Source organism: Hermetia illucens, chromosome 6 (genome assembly GCF_905115235.1).
Source record: "Hermetia illucens chromosome 6, iHerIll2.2.curated.20191125, whole genome shotgun sequence".
Taxonomy (NCBI): domain Eukaryota; kingdom Metazoa; phylum Arthropoda; class Insecta; order Diptera; family Stratiomyidae; genus Hermetia; species Hermetia illucens.
This window is the reverse complement of record NC_051854.1, coordinates 90,424,959-90,449,282: the sequence shown is the minus strand read 5'-3', so window position 1 is coordinate 90,449,282 and position 24,324 is coordinate 90,424,959. Positions and strand designations below refer to the sequence as shown.

The window sequence follows — 24,324 nt, the reverse complement described above, 5'->3', positions numbered from 1 at the left end:
GCAAGATTCCAATCCAGGTTAAGGAACATTACAATTGTACAGTGTTATGCACCAACTGAGACTTTCGATATAGTGGAGAAGGATGTTTTCTACAAGCAATTACGCAGTTCAGGAGAGGCTTCCTAAAGGTGACAACACCTTCTTCGGACATGGGATCGAGAAGCACGGTCTCTACAATTCTACAATTTCCATTGCCTCGTCTTTAGTTTTACATTGTTTGGGCGCATATCTTGCCATAAGGTCAATTGGGTTTCAACTGACTGATACCGTCAATCCTTGCCTCTATGCGATTAGTAATAGATTTAGTCGTTGTTTTCAGGATGTGCATAACAAGAGTGGCACTGATATCGGCCTCGAAAGGAATCACCATCTGATGATCGCTTACGTTCGTTTGCGTGTTGTGTCCACCACTTCTTGCTGGGTTCGAGGACTGCAACCCCCGAAGTTTAACATCTTCTGTATGATTCAACTGTCACTCTGCAGTGGAGGAGTTACATATCTCGCTGATTCGCCGGAAGATATCCTGAGTAACCCGCCTGGGAATATCGATGGGTATTGGGCCGCCATCAAAAATGCCTTTTTCTCGTGTGCTATGCAAACCGTCGGCCATGTCCCAAAGGGGTATCATAAGATTTGGCTGACTTCGGAGTCGTGGTAGCGGGTCGAGGAACGGAAGGATCGGATTAGGGGTAGGGCTTCAGTTGTTATTTGTATTTTAAGAGCTCCCCGTAACGTTTCGCGGAATGCTTGGCTTTAGACGCATGATTTTTTTATGACAACGTGTGAGGGATCGAAACAATAAGACTCTGACTCACTATTTTGAATTGACAGCTACGCGGAGGCGAGGAAGGCGTGTCAGTGAAGCTCCATATACCTTGCATATGGCCAGACCTGAACAGAATAGCGGGTTCATAAAAAACACTGAAAAGTGAGTCCCACAGGTGAACCTGTTTGAAATTCATTCAATAGGAATTGATTGCCGAACAATAAAACCAAAAACAAAATCAGAATCATTATTCAAAGACACGCACAAGGACTACCCTCGAAATACAATATTGAAATTGTATCCTCATCTACACGAAACATAATCGACCAAAAAGACTAAATAAACAACACAAAAAGCAATTAAACTGGGAATCGCCCCAAACCTTTGCCACTACACATATCCAGGAATTACTCGTAAATCCAGAACTCCATTTTAATCCATTTGCACGAACTGAACTCTCCCGAAACCACCCCCATCCGCATTCGTGATGACTAAATTCCCATCAGACTGTGGCTAAACAAATATACAAGATCGAGATGAAATGGAGAAGGAGAGGGTGCACTATGAGTGCTTAATATGATGAAATAATTAATAGCCGCGGTAATTACTGGAACCAACTTCCCAGATAAAATACATACGCTCCACTGTGCTGGAGTACGTGAAGCCTTCGTATAACACTAATTGTACGGCACAAGAGGTTGAACCGGTGGCAAGTTGGTTGGGATGTTTCAGATATGCGAGTGCTAGTGCCAGCACTAGGCAGCACATCCGTCCTCATCCTTTCACCCTCTGAATAATAATATTTCGGGAATCAGAAAATTATTTCGAAGGTGGTGAAACTATGTTCCATATGCATAGAAAGAAGAGCTAGAATTTGCAGAATGTACGCACATGCATGGTTAAGCCCGAGTGAGTTCCGTTTTAATGAAGAGCAATACACGTAAAGGATGGGAATGAGTAAGGAAGTGGATAGAGTTAGGTTTTTCATGAATAATTAGCTTCATTTATCAAAAGATAATTCTAGCTTATCATATTACTTGTTGCATTTGTTGCAATACCACATAATGTTAAGAAATTTTCCAGATAAGCAGATATGGGTGTTTTTTAAGGATGCAGTTTTGATTAGTATTGCTCGAAACGAATTTTACTAGGAATGGGTTGGTATGTCTCACCATTAGTTAGTAGGGACACCGGAAAAGTACGAAGTCAAAAGGCGCTTAATCTCGAGAGTCACCTAACCGAAATATGTCTCTTGTTTCTTAATGTCCTTTTTTCATTTTATTTCCCCTGGCGACCTTCAGTTTGTCCACATTGGCTGACCCGCATCATAGGTAGCATCCGTATACCTGAAACTTGAATTAGACTCCCCATCTAACTCTGCTTCGTTCATTGCTTGTTATGTGTACCTGCCCTTTGCTTGGTTCTTACACCTATATGAAGAATGGTTTGACAGTTTGAGCTTCATTCTGACAAGTTCCCTTTCTCTTTCTTCCTCTTCGACAACTTTTAATTTCTCACTATTCTACCTGTTTAATCGTTTTGGAAAGTTAGGACGATTAAACCAGTTGAACCCTTGCTAGCCTGCCCAAGCATTGCGTCTCCATATTTCCTTGTACCTCATCAAATGTCAAAATTGGCGCTCACCATCCAGGTTTTCAATTGGAAGCGGAGTTCTCTTAGTCCAACTTCAACAATGCCCGAAAATCAGCACACAGCTAAGTGTGGTTAGGCTCAAAACTTCCTCTTTCCTGCTTTTCGACAGTATAACATTTGCTGTATATTCTAATAGCAAAAGTTTGGTATATACTCGTATATGAGTGCCTAGGGTCTGCCCCTTATTCTTATGGATAGTTGTTTCCAGCCTTTAACCGACTGTGTACGCTGGTATATTTCTCATACTAGAAATTCTGCCCCCGATCCAGACCTGGGCCCCTCCAGTTTTTCGAGCTGTTTATGGCTCGTCGAACTTCTTCACTTTATTTCTCACCCGCTTGCTGGCATTGCCAGTGCTGATCTGGATCAGTCTAACAATGTCCTGCCTAAGTGACAGTCGACGTTCCAGACGAATTTTGCATGTAGATCTCTTCGATCACTCAAATCAATAACACGAAAGCGAGTCTTCTGACAGTGCAATCTGACACCCGTAACTGCACCACAATACACAAGTGTTTGGAGTTGTAGCAGTGACATATCAGCACACAGCCGAGATGCAATCTCATCATTGATTTGAGATAGAATTCCCGGAGTTGCTGGATGGATAGAGCTTGCACGCTCCCTGATGATGACCGGGATTGTGTCGCTACGAGTTATAAAGCGATAAGATGTTGTACCCACCCCCGCCGTTATTTCGTAGTAGGAGCGGATGATGAAGAGGTTAATTTCTTCAGCCCATTTCATCCACTGCCTACGCAACCCTGCTGAAGTGGTTACCACAGATTGTGACGAAACAGCTGCAGCAGACGGAACAATGCTCCTGGTCGTCGTGACGCCTAGAAGTCGAACCGCCCCACGACTAGCGGTTTCGACGCCGTGTTGTCCATTACGGCAGCCCGACCCAGTCACCAAGTCGAACGACTCCCGCCGGTTATCCGTACCGGACCTCAAATTTCTTCTTCTTCTCATTTTTGGTGCTGCATTTTATTCATAGCTGCCAGGTGTGGTGATAGCTTCCTCAGTGAGTAATCTGCAGGACTGCAAATTTCCTGCACTTTCCTCACCTACCCCCTGAGACGCTACGTTGGCGTCTAGCCATTCAGACTGGAGATATCCATCCCTCCTCCTTTCACAATGGGCTTAGGACCCAGGTGTGGTGATAGCTTCCTCAGTGAGTAATCTGCAGGAGTGCAAAGTTCCTGCACTATCCTCACCTACCCCCTGAGACGCTGCGTTGGCGTACAGCCATTCAGAATGAATCTATCCATCCCTCCTCCTTTCACAACCGGGCTTGGGACCGACTACGGCTGAGTTTTTATTTTATTAGTTTTTTCTTTTGTAGTTTTTCATAATTGAATTGCCAGGGCCTTAGTTTTACCGGGGAGTGTAAGTGATACTCGGCAGAGTCCTTTTGACGAGATAAGGCTAGTTGGAACTGGGCTTGCCTAGTACCCAGAGTTCACCGTTCGACCATCATCCGCATAATCGACCAGACACGACTCTTCTACCATGTTGAGCCTTAGCAGACTATCGTAGAAAGCATTCGGGAGATCTGGCTATAGAATCAATCCCTGTGATATCACCGACGTGGTCTCCAGCTTCCTTTGGCCCTTTTGCGTCTCATCGCACAGGGGGCGGTCTGTCAGACAATCCTTCAATATCCGTAAGCTAGGCACGTGGAATGAATTTTCCAATATACTTAGAATGCTTGTGTCCGTCCTACGGAATTGAAGGAATTTCCGACATTAAGGGTTGCAAAAAGCACTATCCGACAAAATTGATGGATGTGTGCCTCGGCTTGATGAACCCTATCCACCACCTCCATAACAGCACCCATCATGGATCTTTCTGTTCTAAACCCAAACTGCCTTGGGGAGAAGTTCCCCACAGCACGGATCTCTTTAGTGAATCTATTCCTGATGAGCTTTTCAGGCACTTTCCCGGCCGTGTCAAGCATACACAGTGGTCGGTATGTAGATGACGGGGAGGGATCATCGCCATCTTCCAGCAACAAGGAAAAATGTCATTCTTCAGTCTAGCGCCGAGCAGCAAGTCTGGCCATTGATGGAATACCAGTTTATATATTTCTTCTGGGATAACACCACGATCTGGTGTCTTCTTATTTTTCATAGTTAGAACTGTCTCTTCCAGCTCTTTCATGGTGAAAAGTCGCCATCAAACTGTACGGAATGTCTGGGGAAGAATAAACGTACAATGCGGTCCATCTACACGGTACTAAGTATTCAGGGTTTTCATAGAGCCACAATTTTCCAGGTGACAAGTTTATAACCGAGCCCCCGGGTTCCCATTTACCTCTCTGACCAGGTCCTGCCAGCAGCGAGCTTTGATTTGATTTATCAGGAGGAGTCTCTTTTCAACTAACCTTTGAGGGGGAGTCTCTTGTCAACTGACCTGTACTCTGTCATTGTGGTGCATGCCTCCTTCCGTGCCTGTAAATGTTGTAAGAAATATAGGAGGCTTATTACGGCTGGGGCTAGAGAACTTTACTAAGGTACATAGCAGATCTACATTTTGATTGCTATTAGGGGAGGCAGTGATATATACTTTAACATATCTTTTTGATCGATTCGCTGATAAATTTATATTTCCTTTTTTTTTTCAGATTAAAATTAGAATGCGAGAAGCTAGCAAATGAGAAAACCGAAATGCAAAGGCATTATGTTATGGTAAGTAAATTGATAAATCCTATTCCAAACTAAGAAGATGAATAACAAACCATTCATCCCTGTGTCCACAACTAAATCCCAAAAAAAAAAAAATGTAGATTTAAATTCATAACCGCTCTAACTAGAAATCGTTATGAAAACAAGGGAGCGAAAAATCCCAATTCAAAATCAAATAACAAAATCTGGGCTTCAATTATCCTTTTTGCAAAATGGTTTCACACTCTTCACTCTATTATACCATTGGCATAAGGCTATCTGCCAATTTTATTATGCGACACCCTTTTCATTTGGGAATATCCTTCATTTGAATTGATTATACACGCGCTCAGTAATGAAACCTGTGTAATGCATATGTGACATGCACCCCTGTCCTTTATTCAATGTGGGCCCCTCGGTTTTTCTACCCACGTTGTTACTTGCCCAAGAGCAGAAATGGAACAATTCAAAACATTGGGGTGACATTATAATGTAAATGATTTCCATTCATTCTAGGAAGAGTACTTGTTGGTAGGATGTAATCCAAAGTAGGCAGCAGGATGGCTAAGTATATATGACTGAAGATCTAGGGTGTCAACTTCATCATTATCATTTTTCTTTTCTTTATCGCTTCATAATTTTATGGGAAATTAGACATCAGTAAGTTCAAAAACGCTCTTCAAACGCCTAGAGCCAATCTTATAGTGATTCTCCTGCACCCTCCTTCCTTACGGAAGTTGATTAAGTACTACTTTGACACTCTGGTTTTAAATTGCAACGCTGAACTTTCTTCACAGGAAGGTGACAAGATAGTTCGGTGTGTCCTTCTGGAAAGCTTGTTCCCATTTTCTGCTAGCAAAATTAGTCACCCTTACTGACACTCCAATTGCTGGCTTCGGTCCCAGCATTTGAGGAATTAAACCCACGTGAGAATTCATTTTACTCTATACCACATGTCAGATAGGATTTTTCTGACCATGGGTGCCTCATCTAGGAGACCCACATCGACCCCTTCATAAGCATTTTTTACATAAGGATTCCGGAGGTCCTGAGTCCGCATTCATTTGACAATAGACGGAACCAATCAGGCGACGTTTCCTTTCACTTCTTTGCTCCATGGACCTCTCTTTTTGAGGTAAACACCCAACTTTGGAAAAAAATGACTGACGGACGGAGGGACTCCTCCAGGATAGAAGTATATCCTCCCCAAGATCCTTCATCTTTGCCTGATGTTGATGGTTCACCTTATATCCATTGAGAAACCCAATGTCGTTGCGAATTATGTCCGGGACGGAACCCGAATTGTTCAGACGCGACGCAAAAGATCTCAGTGCTAAGAGGAAATACAAATAGCCGCCGAAATATATATATCTGCAGTGAAAAGACTTCAGTAAAGCAAAAAGTAATGATTTCGGATTTACTGTTTTAACTACCATAACTCTAGCATAGAGTTCTTCAAAAATACAGCATTGACGAAGTATAGCAGCCCCACACCCTTCAACCGGAGATCCTTTTGAGGGCTTCAAAGAATTGCTTACTTAATGTCCGCAACCTCTATCTAGAGCTAGCTAGAGCACTATCTATCAATCGCAAAGGAAGGAAAAGTAGATAAATATCCTTTCTAAGAAAATATTTTTGGATTAAACTTACTTTTATGAAAATAGCAAGTTTCAAGCCACCAAATATTATCCAAAATCCACCACTATGTTTCCATCACTGGACACCCAGATGAAGCTAGCTAGAGCACTATCTATCAATCGCAAAGGAAGGAAAAGTAGATAAATATCCTTTCTAAGAAAACATTTTTGGATTAAACTTACTTTTATGAAAATAGCAAGTTTCAAGCCACCAAATATTATCCAAAATCCACCACTATGTTTCCATCACTGGGCACCCAGATGAAGGTGATCTTGGTACTGCCAGAATATCGCAAGATATCGCCACACGCACCATGGACTGAAAAGTCCCGATATTTTTTAATGAAAAAAAAGTTTTTTTGGCAAAGTTGTCTTTATTCCTCAACATAGGCCTTAAAAGGTATACACTTGTTATATTGACTTCAACGCCTTTTACGTTGTACGGTACGTCCAAGCTTTCACAATGACTTCCTCTTTCGATGGGAATCTCTTTCTCCGGAATCAAGGGGTGAAACTTAAAAGGATGTGTGCAATGGTGCATTGCCGTGATGATACGATTCAAGGACTTTCTTCTTTTTCTTCAGCCTTTGTCCCGTTCACAAGCGGGGTCGGCTCGTCGTGATCGGTTTCGCCATTTGGCTCTATCAAATGCCTTATCTGCGTGCAATTTCGAGGCTTTTAAATCCCCATTCAGCGTATCAAGCCACCATTGTTTCGGCCTGCCTTTTGGTCGTTTACCATCGACTTCGATGTTCAGACCAATCTTGGCAAGTGAATTCTCGTTAGCACGAATTGCGTGACCATACCATCGAAGACACCTCTCTCACAATTTTTCCACAACCCCACAACGAGGCAACCCCATATCGATCGCGGATATCCTCATTTCGGATGTGATCAAAACGTATCACGCCACTAGTCCAACGTAACATCTTCTCCATTACTGCAAGACGCCGTTCATTGTCTTTTATAGTCGGCCAACACTCAGAACCATAGAGAGCGACAGGACGGACGACATTGCGGTAAATTTTCGATTTGAGACGTTCATTGATACCTGGATCACGAAGAACACCAGCTCTGGAACGCCACTTCATCCAGGTTGCTTTAATGTGTTAAGCAATTTCAGTATTGAAGCTGAAAGCACTGAGCAATTTAAATATCTCGAGTTAAGCTATCAGCCAATGGAGAACTGCGGTATGCTCTTCACAAAGGGAAACACCAGTTGAGCTGCTGGTTCAAACGCACTTTCCCGCCAGCGAGGAAGACTGTGAGTCAGAACCTTGCTTGGAGGATTTGCGGCCACCCCAGCTGTGCGAGACCATCAAATTGGTAATTACCGAGGATAAGATTGGCTGGGCTATAAACAGCATCTCTGCATATAAATTTCCCGGCCCAGATACAGAAGCAGCTGGAAAGGGTTGTGCCGTGATTTGTTGAGAGATACCGGAGCTCTTTAGGATACGTACCCCGGTCGTGGAGATGCGCACGAGTGGTTTTTATACCGAAAGCGGGCAGACGCGGTCATGAGTCCGCGAAAGACTTTCGACCAATCAGCCTGACCTCTTTCGTGCTGCAGATCCTGGAGTGCGTCCTGGACATTTTCTTAAGGACGATTATGGAGAGAACGTCTTTCTCTAAGTCCCAGCATGCTTACCTCAAAGGAAAAGCCACAGTTGCTGCAGTACAAGCAGTATACCCTAGCTGCCTTCTTGGATATAGAGGGAGCTTTTAACAACGTTAGTACCAACGTCATCAAGGAAGCTTTGATCAGTATTGGATTGGAGGGGTATCTCACGCATTGGACTATATCCATGCTAAGTACCAGGATAATCCAGTCGGATCTAGGAGGCAACCACTTGACCAGAGCTGTGAACAGGGGCACACCCAAGGGTGGCGCCATCTCACCGGTGCTCAGGTTAATAGTAATGAACCGGGTGAAAGTGGTAGCGTATGCCGACGGCTTGGTGATATTACCATCAGTGATGTTTCCGTCCATTATGAGCGACAGGTGTGCCTGTGGGCCGCAAGATGCGGACTCAACATATACCCAACCAAAACGCAACTGATGCTATTCACCACCAAGCCAAAGATACCTGAATTCCATCTACCACGGCTGAATGAACAAAGCTTGGTTCTTTCCTCTAATGTATCTGGGTGTAATCTTGTTTCCAAAGCTAAATTGGAGATTGAACATAGAACTGAAGGTTAAGAAGGCCTGTATAGCCTTCTATGCCTGCAAGAGAACCTTGGCAAGGAAATGGGGTCTCCGGTCGAGAATGGTTCTCTGGATGTACACCGCTGAAGTGCGTCCGATCCTAATGTACGGCTCTATTGTATGGTGGCAGGCTTTGAGGAACAAATACAATGGGATGAAGCTTAATAGGATTCAAAGAACCGCGTTTGCATGGTGCTACTGAGGCTCTGCAGTCCTGCATCCTGCAGTCTTGCATTTCCTCCCCCTAGACCTCCATATTAAATACGCGGCAGCGTGCAGTGCCGTTTGATTACGTGAGTCCGGATGCTGTGCAACGAAGTCCTACGGCCACAGCAACATCCTAGACGAAGTACCTCCGGAAATCTGGGCATTCCCCACGGACTATGCCACACGCAAGCTGAACATAACTTGTTGCCTTGAGGAACTTGAGGGGCTGCAGTTCTAAAAAGAGTATTTCTAGCTGCTTGAGAGAGAGAGAGATACGCTCGGTCCAGCCAAGTTTTGCGAAGCTTGGGGGGGCTGCAAATCTCAATCGTGTTCCCGGCTCCTTGAGTGTAAGATACGCATGGTTAGGCCAAGCTTTGTGCTATCTGAGTCACCGCCTGTTTGGCTCTCATTGCATCAATATTCTTTTTTGCTCTGCCAGCTTCCCTTTTGGCAACCATGTCCTTGTATGCCGCGGTAGTGGGCGGGGGTGTCCGGTCTGGCTGCAATTGCAGCAAGTTGGTGTGTCTGCCGCGGGTCTTGGGTATTCTCCTCGCACATGGGTGCACGATGGAGCAATTGAGCTCTCGCATTATGTCAACCGGGTCTTTCTCTCTGTGGGTGGTAGTTGTGGCATGTAGCCCCTTTTCTTTAATAAGGTTGAAGATCGCCGCGCAAAGATGACGGTCCCATCGGCCCTCGTATTCTTTAGGGTTGCTTTCAACCATTTTTCTTTTAGAATTCGCAGGAGCTGAGGTACATTGATTTTGTACCCAGTGATGGGCGGAATTTTATCTTTTTTTGTGCGGGTAATTGGGGTTGAGGGTGTCCGTGGGTTTGCCGGAGGGGCACTTACACTACTAACGCTGACCTTATCTTCTGTTCTTCGATGAGTACTTCGAGGCACATCTCTTCTCCATCTTGGGGTTGTTGTTGTTGTTCTTATTGCTGCTCCTGTTGTTGTTGCTGTTGCTGTTGCTCCGACGTTGGTACCGACATTCTTCCTTCGAGAGAGCGCTCCTCCAATTGCTTGATGATGCCCTGCTAGCAATCCAGTTGCTGGGCCATCCATGGTAGCCTTCTCTTGTTTTATTTCCTCGATTTTTTCGAGGAAGGGCGCATTTATAACCTTCAGTTCCGAAGGGCTTTCTTCTTCTTCTGATGATAACTCCTTCGGGAGTACCATCTTGCACCTTTTGGCAGGTATCCTGCCCCAAGCCCGTACCTGGTGTTGCACGTAGATCTGAAATTGTAAAGAAAAGTTGCCAACTGAACTATAATTTTCATTCCACTACTACTACGCTATTTGGGTAAAGTGTAACCCTAGAAGTGATGCAATTTATGTTATTCTATTTGAACGGATTTTGTACCGACGGCGATAGAAAGAAGCCATAAACTGCAGAACATGAGACCTTATAAGACTTTTCGTTGAATTCAAAGTTATATCTTCTGGTCAATTTCTATGGATGCCAATATAAACTCGAAAACTGTAAAATAATTCATTTTATATTAAACCACTTACGGAGTCATAACAGCATGAAGTCCTTCAGAGTCCACATGCAGTTGGAAAAACTCAGGACAATGCATTCTGTGTATTTATTCTGAGGCCCTTCGATAACGCTCAAGAGTACTTGTTGAGTATATTGCATGAAACCGTCAGTCCTCCTTTATAGATACATAATTTAGGGGTGGATTTTTGCGCGCTCCTTTTCCCTAACCTCAGAAGCGTGTTAGGGGAACCACCAAGCAAGGAATGGTGAACAGCCCCCAAGAGAGGGTGAAATTTGTTCTCTTTCTCGCTCTTAACATGTGATCTCGACCGTAGGGTGTTTTTTGTTCACCCTATATAGCTTTATACGTATCGAGTCAATTAAATTAGTTCCTCGTAAACAGCAAGGATGTTCATGTGTATGTTTTCCATGCTCAAGATTGCTTTTTATAACATCAAAATTGAAGAGCCGCAGAAGGGGTGCATAGTTCCTTGAAAACGGTAGCTGTATGTATGTCACATTGGTGCTACCCTGGCATTAGTATAATAGCTAACTAATGGATGGTATCGGACAATTTTATCGGACACTTCTTTGTCGGACAGGAAATTAATGTACTCAGTGAAGTCACTTTTTACATGACTACATTTATTCTTTGTTGATTGACATGAATCAATCGATATTTCGAAGTATATTTTCAGTGGATAGGGAGCCTTGAGGAAGGCAGGAAATTAATTCATACGTGGGAATATTGATAAGGATGAAAAATAGTGAGAATATTGATAGGGAACGAACAGTATTGAAATATCCGACAAATAGCAACTGATTGAGTATGCAGTGGAATTATATAATGTTTAGGAACCGTCCATCGTCCTGACGTTATATGATTTTAACTATTCATGAGTACACATGTTAGTAGAACTTCCTTGTATTCCGCTTGCATTGTGCCTTTTGAAAGGTAACAGAGATGATCTAACGTCTCTAACGCCGAACCATACATTCTGCACTGGTCTTTCTCCACCCGTTCTTTCATGATGAGCTTTTTATAAGCTCGGGTAGTGACCACGCCCTTCTGAATGGCACACATGAACCCCTCCATCTCAGCAAAGAGCTCCACAGCACACAAGCATTTGACAAATGGCTGCCAAAACAATGCACGTGTTTACCGTGCATTCCCTGCGACTTCCATTCACCGATCCGCTCTTGGTCCGACTTCACCCCACTCAGAGGATTGAAAGATCCATCCTTCAAGTTAAGTGGAGTCAGCCCACAGTCTGCCTTACACACAGCCGCACGCACGGGACTCACCAACTCTTTGCTGTAAAAATAAGCGCACAGCAAGTCGACTTGGCGATGATGTTGTGCCGCCACGTCAACCCCGCCCCTACCTCCGATGTCACGAGGCATGTTCATCCGCTCCACAGTAGACTTTGGATGATACATTCGGAATTTGGACATCGTTGTCCGTATCCGCCGCTGGACGTTTTCCAGATCGGTCTTCGTGAGTGGAGAGTCAGTTTAGGGATAGTGAATACATTCACCGCGCCTATTTTATTCTTCCCCGGGAAATGCGATTTCAGTACCAGCTTTACACGTCGGAGGAATTCGGACAGCAGAGCATCCTTCAGATTACCAACTCGAGCATGGTTTCCTTGCAGAATTCTTAGGTACTTGTAGAAGTCTGTTTCACGAATGCTATGTCCGGCATGCGGCTCGTGATGACCTTTACGGATAGCTTGGATTCGACACTTGTCTAATCCAAACTCCATCCGAATATCACAGCTGAACATGTCAATTATTCGCAACAGACTTCTAAGATGGTTGTCAGTACCAGCATACAGCTTGATGTCATCTAGGTACATCAAATGTGTCAATTCGCACTTAGCATGTAAGCCATACTTTATTGCAAAACCAATCCCTCTAGCTTCATTCAGTAGCCATGAAATGGAGTTCAGTGCCATACAAAACCAAAGGGAACTCAGCGAATCCCTCTGGAAGATGTGTCCCCGTATACGGATGAGTTCTGAGGTATTAGCACCCTCAGATGTACGCACTGATAAGGTGGTATGTCACCCTTCCATGACTGTCGCCAAAAACTTTGTTAGTTTCGGATCAATGCGATACAGATGAAGAATATCGATTAGCCAGGCATGCGGTACGCTATCAGAAGCCTTGGCATAATCGATATAACAACTAAAGAGGTTTCTTTGGCTTCTAGTTGCTTGTCTTACAACTACCGAGTCGATAATGAGTTGCTCTTTGTAATCCCTTGACCCAACTCGGCAGCCCTTCTGCTCCTCGGACAGAATGTTGTTGGTCTCGAGGTTCGCATTGACCCTTCCACTAAAATGGACATTATGAATTTGTAGAGAGTTGGTAAGCAAGTAATCGGTCTTGAGTCTGCGGGGTCCTGCACCCTATCCTTAGGGATAAGGTAGGTAATCCCCGTAGTGAGGAAGGGTGGAAATTGCTCCGGCCGACTCATGACCTTATATATTGCGTGCCAACCGACTGTATACGCTGGTAAATTTCTTATACCAGAAACTCTGCACCCGATCCAGATTTAGGCCCCTCCAGCTCTTTGAGTTTTTTGATTGTTTATGGCTCGTCGAACTTCCTTTTCGGTAACATCTGCCAAATTCATGCCAGGTGTATTGGCATGGCGGGTGTCTTCGGCGGTGATCTACTCAGCATGCTCAACATGCTGGGTGGGTAACCCCCAAAGTCCACCCCAATACTCTTTCACTTTCGTCACCGAAAACTGTACTGTTTGGACGCTCTGTTGGGATTCGTTCGCTCCACTGGTTTCTGGCGTATGTTGCATTCTGGACACGTCTGGAATGACTTTCACACCGTCGTAACCGACTGCATATGACAGAAAGTTTCTGCTTTAGTGTGTCCAGAATTTCAACTACGGGTGTCTCACTGGGGATCGCATAGTTCCGGTAAACCCTCTGCACTTTATTTCCCACCCGTCTGCTGGCATTGCCAGTGCTGATCTGAATCAGTCTGACAATGTCCTGCCTTAGTGAGTCTCGTCGACGTTCCTGACGAGTTTTCCATGGTGGAGCTCTTTGCAGAGATGCAATCTAATCATTGATTTGAGATAGAATTCCCGGAGTTGCTGGAGATGCATAGAGCCTGGGAATACCTGGTCTATTCAAAGGATCCATATCCGAGGATTCTATACACGCTCTTTGGAATTTATCCCAAACCTCAGCGGAAGCCTCAGCTGGACGGTGGAGAATAATGCTTCGGTGGCTACTGAAATTGGCGTGGGATTGTTGATGCCGCCACCTCTGCCCCCATCGACTCTCGGCCACCACTTTCCCCGATGACGTCAAGTCTAACACGCTCCCTGATGGTGGCCGGGATTGTGTCGCTGCGAGTAGTAAAGCGGTACTGGTCTGCGACTCCTGCACAGTCACGTGCGCGAATTGCGGGAAACGCTCGAGGAATCTGTGGTACAACAAGGGGCGGTAAGATGTTGTATCCGCCCCCGCCGTTATTTCGTAGTAGGAGCGGATGATGAAGAAGTTCATTTCTTCAGTTCATTTCATCTGCTGTCTACGCGAACCTGCTGAAGCGGTCCCAATAGATTGTAGCGAAACAGCTGCAGCAGCCGGAGCTTTGCTCCTGGTCGTCGTGGCGCCTAGGCCTCGAACCGCCCCACGACTAGCGGTTTCGACGCCGTGCTGTCCATTACGGGAGTCTGACCCAGTCATCAAGTCAGACGACTCCTGCCGGTTATCTGTACCAGACTTTAAATTCCTTCTTCTTCTCATAGATGGATTTGCATTTTATTCCTAGCTGCCAGGTGTTGGGATAGATTCCCCCCGGAGTTTAAATTAATTATTTTTTATTATTTTTATAAATTAATTGTTTTTATTAAACCTTATTAATTAATTAGTTAATTACATTGAATAGAGAAGAGTTACGTCTCTCCCCCGGCTTGTCTTCTTTCGAACTCCCACTGACACCGAAGAACAATTTTCGTTGTCAAAAATTGTTTTTCGATGTCAGGGCTAACGCGATTCGCAATTGCTTGCATGCGACGCGCAAATTGTTCGCTCGGTCACAATACTCTAACCCCAGCTGAAACCAAAGGGGGTTTCAGCGAAAAACCAGACCGCTCCCATAAGGTGGCTACAGTGGCTTCCTAGGGGCGCCCGTCCTAATTAGGACATGCGTACAGGATTCGAGATCACTGGGCACGTTTTCCGCATGGTTGGCATAGTGGCGAACGGAAGAGACCGGGAGGGTTGAATCCCGACTTGATATCGAGAATAAGGTGGAGGGGAGTCTCAGGTTCTTGCCGTATACCAGCTCCACGGGACTTACAACAAATTATTATAGGTATTTTCTCAGGCTGCCGCGTAAACCTATCGAGTATTACAAGGTAAAAACAATTCTCTTGGTGACTAAGGCTGTAGCGACTGTTGCTCGGGATGCAAAAAAAATATCTTTATTGATTGCCGTCAGAAGGATAACGCCATAAATAGTGAATACTACCCAAAGTCTGCAAATAAGAAAAAGGCGAAAAAAATGACAAAAGAAGCGTATTTTCAATAACTTGTTTGATTTACACTATAAAAATGGTATTACTGTGTTATAAAAAATGTGCATCACCATAGTGATCACGTTGAAAAATATAAAATTAACAAAAAAACCCCAAAGAAAAATGTTTTATTTATCGGGTCTCATAGTCATCAACGTTTCAGAAATTTCATTGCTAAACATTACAACATCATCTAACATCGCCGCATTATCTAACATCACCGCATTACTGAACATGACCACATTACCTAACATCACTGCTCTACAAAAATGGTGGTTATATTTCTTCTGTGATAGGTGATATTTTGTAATGTGATATTACATTACAGTAAGAATGATTATTTCCCGACAAATCTTTCTTAAGGTTTTGTGTAAAACGTTACGAGCTTGGTATAAGTAGGATAAATGCCTATTCAAAAATGCTTATATAAACAAATGACAAAACCTTTCATATTTGAAGCGTTAACTTTCGGTTTCTTGATTTGTTTTCCCTTTGCAGTTTCGTGCTACCCACCTTTATCCGGGTATACGAATTGTCAATATTGAAGCCATAATCGAGGAGCTACCAACTTTCTCCGGAATTTCCTCTGGGTCAACTTTCTTTAATGCACAGACTCTTTTCTTCTTGGCCGTTTGCTGGGCACCAAGGAGTTCACTAATTCCATCCCTACTCCGTTTCCGGCACGAATCTCGACTGCCGAGGGTAACGCTGTCCTTGTTGGTGATTTTTCAAGCTTCGATTTTTTACGAAAAGGATATGGTGTAGACCTCACTTCCACTCCACTATTACCTCTCGTAGCATTAGATGCTAAACTAGCCAAGTTGAGGCAGTGTGATGCCTGGGTACTGTACTGGGTTTCCGTCAAACTTTCCCCTATCCGTCCGAAAGGACGCGCCTGATGGGAGATTTGGCAATTCCGCACACCAATCTTAATCGGCATTACCGTCGGCCACTTTAACTTTGAAGTATTATTAGAGCGCTGATGTGGAAACCACCCTGTGGTTCTCTTATACCAGGTTGCTAAACGGACAGACTCGTGACCTGTCAATTTTGAAAATGGGTGTTTTCTCTGCCCAACATTTTAACGTTGTAGTAGTTCGAAAACGGTATTAACTTATACTGAGTATATACATACATAGTCTACCAAGGCCGTTTGAATGCACATATTTTAACCGTTAAAAAACAACATGAAACCACCTCACAATATTAATTTTCTGACAGCTCATGCTATGCATACGTTGAATAACTTCATCTAGTCTAAAAATACTGAAGAAGATTTGAATGTAAACGCCATCTCGCTACCCATTCCTCTGGATGTACCTGTACCATCCCTCAAAGCATCCACATCCCAAATAACCACAAAAATGTTTGTTTTGGAAATGGATGTAGCCTTTTGGCCTTGCAATAAGGGTTGCTACCTGATCCATCTCACCCATCTTTGGATTCACATTGCACTTTGAATACAGAGTCCACCGTGGAATAGAGGAATCCTCTCGTGGTCAGTTTTCTTTACCATCAGCAAACAGCTTACAAATTATTTGAAATTAAGGACGCAACAGACTACGTAAATGTATTTGGCATTCACCGGTTTTGTATCTAGCCGATCCCATTGCACAGATTTTTTCAGCCTGAGAAGGAGGTATAAACCTTCTACCGTCTACCGGGCAAACTTATATAGAAGACACTGCAATGATGGAAGTTACTTCCAATTGTACGGTGCGCTGAGTCTGCAAAAATTGAATTGGAAAACAAACTTACCAAGGGCATATCTGGTTATTCCTTCAATTGCATATCCTGATGTGTCCTGGTATAATTTAAAGATTATAACCAAGTCACAAATATGTGAAAAGGACTCGCTCTTCGCAGCTAATTAAAAACCGATTGGTAATTTCACTGTATTGGCCCTTCAACGCTTGAAGATTTTCGCCCAACCCCAACCCCTTTCATAGCCAATTATATGGGAAACACCTTAATTGAAAAAAGGGATTGTCACTGCCAACCGATTTTCATTAACAGAGATAAAGTGCAACAATTGCCGAGTACTTTTATGGGGTTTGAAATCGTTCGAAATTTTATGAAAAACGCGGGTTATACCCTGCTTGCTTCCATCCGGAGCATTCCACGCGGTAAATATTTCCAGGGATGCACCGAAACCTCTTAACCGCAAATGTATTACATGTTTTTATGCGTTAATCGTGTGGTGATTATTTTAACGCAAAAGCTGATATACTGTCCAAATGAAGGTAATGGCTTAATAGTGGCGGCTGTCGGCGTGTTTAAAGTCGTCCTTCTGTTTATCATTTGCTGTTGTGGGCAGTTGTGTTATAGGAAGATGGTAGCAATGCTGTTGTGGGCTGTTGTGTTATAGGAAGATGGTAGCAATGCTGGTATGAATAATTATCGCATGTTAACACAAATATTTGTGGGTAATTTTAATTGGAAATTTAAGGATAGTTCATTCAGGCTTCACTCCAAGCTGAAGGTATTTGAAATATTGACTGTGTCTCGCTATATGCCGCAGACGTCCAGCATCCACCAACTGGTAGTCGGTTAGGAAGATGCTCTGGACACTCTTGTTGAAGGATATCCTTAAAATTGGCATGCCTAGACGCTGCGGAAAATCTCAACGTCGAAAAGTAATACCTTTGTGAGCGCATGCAATGAAGAAACAATTGTTTGTCTCGAGTTTTACCTTTGACACCTTCTCGGATAACATCCTGAATTTTGTTAAAGGAAGTCTAGGGTACTTGCCGATCTTGTTTGCTTGTACTAAGTTAACGAGGGACAATAATCCTGATCTAATCATAGTGTCATTCAAAATCAACTACTGACATGACTTGAGGGGATTGAATCATCTGTCGTTTTGGCCTCCCGAGATTTTCATCAAGGATTTTCAGCGACAAACTCAAATATCCTCCTCGACCTAATCACCGTCGCACTTAATGCCTTTTATTTTATAATATCAAAATGTGAGGGGCCTCAGAACCAAGCCGCCAGATATTAGATTCTCGGCAAGACGTGACATCATCTGTATCTTTGAAGCTTGAATGGAGAACTCCTCGGTCGTTACTTTGTTCTTCGTTGCGATCGCCATTTGCAAGTATTAGGTAAACTCACGCTGGTGGTGTTTTAATTGCCTTTAGACAGCATCTTTCTATTAGTCCCATTATGTCCTTAAGTGCCCTAAATTCTCGCCCAAAAGATGCTACGATTATCATGTATCTATTATACTTTCCTTGTTCGTATGCAGGCTATCATTTCGAGGAATTTCTCGATGTATTTTCGGATGTTATCTTAGCTAAATATTCTGGTTTACCTTTCATCCTCCGGACTCGCGACCTTCCATCGGCAAGGAAAAACCCCCTCCTTCAGGTAAGCGTTGGACGCCCCGAGCCAGCAAGTCTGGATCTGACGCCTTTTTGTTTCTCATGGTGAGAGCTGCTTCTTCAAATTCTTTTATTGTGGAAAGATTCCAGGCCTTCCACGCTGTTGACAGCGTATGGGGTGTCTGGAGAATAATGCCTGTACAATCCGGTCTGGTGGTAACGTAGTATGCAGGGTTTTCCGGTGACAAATGTATAGTCCATTCACCACGGGTCGTCATTTACCTCGTTGACTAAGTTTTGCCTGCAGCGAGCTTTGCTTTTATTTATCGTACTGTGGAGACTCCTTTTTCCTGACTCACTTTCGTAGGTCGGCAATTTATGCCATCCACCGGTATATAGAAGGCTTGTCACTGCTGAAGCCCCGGCGCGTCGTTATCAGGCTCACCACTATATTTTCGACATATATATTATATTTTTCTGCTTGACAAATCTCCCGATGTTCAAGGAGAGTGCCGGGATGGTGCACGCCGACAAATTGCGTCAACCGCTTCGAACGCGATATCAAGAAGTCCTTCAGAACTCGCCACGCGTCCACCAACAGCACCAGTGATTTCGATGCAATGGTTAAGGTTCTTTGCCAGCCTTGGTATTGCAATGTTGGTCCCCAGTTTTCGCCGCCATCTCCAGGATCCGTTTCCCTCTGAAGACTGGGTGAGGCTTACCTCATTCAAGCATTGAAGTGACTCTACCCTACCAAGATTCGCCCCTCCGTGCCCAAAACGGCATTCTGCAGAGTATCAGGCCTACGTCGAAAGTTCGGCATTTTCTCATTCGGTGTAAGATTAACGCTAAAAAAGGTTACCCTAAACACCGAATTGAGACAAAGCCATCTACTTGGCCTAGGGCAAGAACCTGAACCCGGTTTCCATCCCAAACCCAGTGGGACCCGATAAGTCGAGATGCTCATTGATAATCACTAGATCAGCTTTAATTTCCGCAGCGAACTTATGAGAGGTTGCACTTGGGTGCAGTTAGCTCCGCTCTGAAGACTGGAAATCGCCCCCAGTCAGCAGTGTGTCCAACGCGACAGGATCCCTGTAGAGAACGTATTTTTTTTTTCGTCGCAAGTCTACGCTTGGTGATCTACTTGACCGCATCTACAGCATGGTGTCCTTCTGTCAAGCCCCCATCAAATTGTAGACGAATGCCGGTAGTCCAAGCACTTGCAATACTTATTGGAGGCTACTCGCATTTGTTCCTTGCATGTTCCTCGGCGACTTTTACCACAGCGCGTTTTTTACCTTCATAACCATTGACGGCCTCCTCCACTTTAACATTTTCTCTGAGACTGTAAAGATATCGAATTTCAAGAGAGTCTTCTCTTCCAGTATCCCCTTGACCGCCTCATAGAACGTACTCTTGTTGTCTTCGCGGCTAATTCAATGAGCACTCCGTCACCCTTCGTTTCTGTATGGACTGGTTCTGGACTGGAATGAGAACTTCTGCAAATGTCTTGCCTTCCGTCGGTTTAATGGGCAGAGATGACTTCCTATTCCTTCTTCGTTTCCTCGTCTTTCCTCGTCGTTTTTGTGATTTACCATTCATAATCGCATTGACTTTGGACAGACGGTTTTCTGACGTTTCCTTTTGTCCTTCTTTTACTTTTTTTTTGGACTCCGAAGACAATTTGTAATGAGCTGTCTGCGTTCTGTGCGATGACAGTTACAGTTGCTGCCGCTTTCCCGGGGTGCATTACCATACCGCGCCCAAACGCAGTAAACTGGCCCCCTTTCCCTGCTATATTATCGATTTTATGAGTTGCTTGTATTCTCCATGGAAATCTTACCAGCGCATCGTGTGCAAGAGAGCCGGCCGCAATAGTTAGAAAAGGGTGAACCCTCGGAGAAAAAGTCTACCCCTACCTCAGTTGCCTGAGGCCTGACCTCCGTGAATTCCGGTATCAGCGCTCGTTCGGGCAACCCGGTCTACTAACACGGGTTCAAGGCACGCTACCTGACCAGGTTCCCGAAGGTGGTGGCTCATGATACAGGCCACTACTACCACTTTGGCATAGCTAGCCTCTAATGTAGCCTCACTGTAGACGGCTCCAAGGACTCCCAATGTGTCCCGGCGTATATCGGTCACTGGTGGTTCATTCTTCACCACCAAGTTTTCTCAAAGCTGCTACCTAGGACGCAGGTATACTACTGCCAGCTAGGGGGACAGAACCTCTTGCGTGAGCACCTCAGGGCATTAATCTCCGTATCGTGAGCACACAAAGGACACCAGTTGTGGTCACTGCCGCTGACAGTGATTGTGCTTGTTTCATGGAGATAGGTTTTAAGAGCGAAATTGGTTTCACGTTTTGGAGCAAATCTCCTGTGATTTAGGTAGTTAAGGACAAGCTGGACCATAAGCAGTTCAGACAAAAACTCACTGAAGAAGAGGACAACTGGTACTCGAAATACCGGTATATGAAGAATAAAAAACTTACTATTCGGCATTAAAAAATAATATTAGTCTGTTTTTCCATTATAAGTCTAACACTGTCCGAATTTGAGGAAATGCTTGACAGTCTTGTTCTCGACGCAAGGGGTCGTAGTCCAAGAGTGATTGCTAGTGACTTCAGTGCTTAGCCCGGTGAGTGAGGTAGCAGAGAGACAAATACAAGGGGCCGCAGTCTATTAGACATTTTTGCACAGTTAAATATACTTCTGACCAACAAAGGTTATGTAAACATCTTTCAAAAAGAGGGGTCTGCCTCAATCTAACCTAACCTTTGTCAGCCCTGCACTGGCACGTGGTATGTCCTGGTACGTCAGCAAGGATTACTCCCACAGCGATCACCAGGGAATCTTCTTTGGGTTATGGGTGGAGTCACCGAGTAGGAGACCATCATGCCCGAAACCGAGAAAGATGTCAGGCTGGTCTGCTGAAGTTCTAGATGAGCAGACCTTCATAGAGGTGTGGCTAGACCAAACTAATAAACCAGACGACGCTACGGAAAGAGCTGCTTTAAAGGCCTCTATTCGGAAGCGGACATAAACCCATGAAGGAGCGCCTATAGTATCGTGATGGGGTGATTCCGAGGCCATTCACTGTTGCTGAAAATCATCCAAGGGTTATTGCCAGCAAGAGAAGGACAGCGACCTCTGAATGTGACATCAATACCGCCAGTTACCAGCGATGAATTGCAGGATAGGAGGAATAGGAGATAACAAAGCTCCGGATCTGGATGGCGTGCCGAAATCCATAAGCTTGCCGTGAAATCCAGAGCGGACATGTTCGCTGAGTTGTTCGAAGTGTGCATGTTCAACGGAATATTTTCTGCCTCATGCAAACGACAGAAGTTAGTACTACTGCCTAAGGCTGGTAAATCTCAGGTGAACCAACCTCCTACAGACCTATTTGTCTTTTAGACACTGTGGGGAAGATACTAGAGCGAGTAATGTACAGTAGATTACTTTCGATTGTTGAGAGCCAGGGAGGCCTCTCAGATCGACAGTATGGGTTCCGTAAAGCCACTGATGCCATCAAAATGGTTGCTGGCTTGTTCGAAGATGGTTTTGTTTCACACGAAACCTTAGAAACAACCACAAAGGCGCAGATATAATCAGATACCTCTACCACTTGTAACATAATCAAGCATAAAAAACTCCAAAAACTGGAACTCTCTCTGAACTCTCCTGCAGTGAATTCCTCAAAGCTGTTAAAATATCAAATCCTATTAATAAATATGTAATCAAATATTTCATCTAAAACAGTAAAACCCTCAATCAAATTTCTATTAATCAAACTTTCCATTCCTATCGTTTTCGAAGTCATAATCATACAAATTTTCATGATATCAACAACCATACCCACCCCTATGCCTGTCGAACAAGTGAACAAATATCCCCCGAAAGTATCCATTTATCATTAAAATCTTCATCAACACGAACGCTACCCTTCTATTGCCCATAAGAGACTGGGGTCATACAAAAATTAAATCTTGAATGGCAACCCTAATTAATAAAACGGTTTAATGATAATCGAGAACAGCATCAGTCATAAAAGAAAACAACAACACAGAATACTCAAAGCAACCAACCCTCAATCTCCCTACCCCCTTGAGATTTTGTACTGTTTAATATTGAGAGGGTAAAAATCAAATCATGTCTCTTCCAAAACACAAAATGTAATAAAATACTCTAATTCCCTTGAAAATACTTCATTCTACCCCAAGCCGCATATAAATAACGGTATTTCCAAAAACGAATTGCTACCCCATCCGCAGAAGAAGCAAGTCAACGAGGCAGTGAGAACAAGGCAATGGGGTGATATCCTGTCAAGTTCTACTCCTCTTCTCTGCCCATCGATGCAGCGCTTGAATATGCTAAAAGGGATGCGGCGACGACAACAATATCAACCCTCGATTTGTATCCGGTAACATTATCCCTCACCCTCTTGTAGTGCTCCATAAAAAAGGCATTCAACCTCGAATTGTATAAGTAATTTCCAGATTAATAATTAAGAGAGAGAACTTTGTCAGTCGTTTGATTCCCGTTTATCCTGTCCTATCAGCCGAGGGTTGCTTTCAAATTATCTCGCTCCCATCCTACTTCTTACCCTCACCTCAAACTCTCTTCCCTCTCTCGTTTGAAACGCGTAAAATCCAAGCAGCTGGTAATTCTAGACTTCAGTTCCAACACTAAACACTGAGTCATCGCGCCTACATCCATCCTTGCTCCTTGATCAAACTTGTTCACGCGTCCTCTTTATGTTATGCTCCCTTTCATTTATTCTCCGGAAAAACGAGCACATAATATTAATTACATTGTCATATTGTATTTTAGCACTCCAGTTCTCCCGGCCCGTCTGTTTCGTCCTTCTCCCTGATCCTGCTCTTTTCCAACCCCCGAGCAACTGTTTCTCTAAAGTTTATGGCAGAGCAAACATTTGGAACTGCGAGTAGTCAAGTACTCAGCCCCGATAAAAAACAAGGGATAATACGATATTTGAATTTCAGTTGCTTTATGAAAACCGATTTCGGTACGTGGGTCAGGGTGATAGGAGCGGGGTGACCAGATGTAGGTCGAGACATACGAGGGGAGGAGAGGATGGGACGCTAACAAAACCAAACAGTCAAGCCAAACCGGATTCCTTGCTCATCACAAAACCATGCTGTCACCGCGTTCCTTGGCAAGGAGCAAAAGTTTGAACAGGAGCAAAGTGGGCGGAAGGGTAGGAAGGCTGCATGGCGAGCGGAACCCTCAACTCGAAGCTCTTCTTTTAACAACCACCGACCATAAATAAATTCCCGGAGGGATTGTTGAGCATAGACACTACTTCATTGCATTCTAGCCGCTGTCGCTTCCTTGAAACTCATCGCTCAGTCCTGCACTACCCCCACTCCCATGCCACTTGGTGTTGTTCCGGGACCCTGGTTGTTCAGGTTGTGATTCTCCATGGTGTGTAAATGTTGACAAAATGGAATGCCAAGCAACGAAGAAAGAAGTGAGACCAGCGGGAGCAGAAGGCTAGCTTTTCGGAAATGAACGTGAATAGACTGTATGTGTGCATGCCAGGTTTAGGTTTTATTGTACCTCAGTGAGCCAACTCAAATGCCAACCCCCTCCACATTTTAAGTAAAGGAACCTCGAAACGTGCATACGGAGAAACCGCACGAGTATAAAATGTTCATGAATGCTGTGGGGACTTTTGCTCCTCTGGGATGGTTAGGTTGAGATGGTTAAGGGAGGAATGTGCCCACTTAACTGAAGCAAGTTCGTTCGTAGGATATGTGTCGTATTGGAACATGCTACTTGGGAGTGTGGGC

General features: G+C 44.2%; 1 protein-coding gene across 5 annotated transcripts in view; it reads left to right on the top strand.

Moving 5' to 3' along the window:
• LOC119659152 (protein groucho) overlaps positions 1 to 24,324 on the top strand; it is a 305,782-nt gene that overhangs the window by 212,447 nt on the left and 69,011 nt on the right. For all 5 annotated transcript variants that reach the window (XM_038067100.1, XM_038067098.1, XM_038067099.1 and 2 more), the window contains one exon: positions 5,043 to 5,106. In XM_038067100.1, the coding sequence (XP_037923028.1) occupies positions 5,043 to 5,106 (64 nt within the window). The remainder of the gene's footprint in view (positions 1 to 5,042; positions 5,107 to 24,324) is intronic.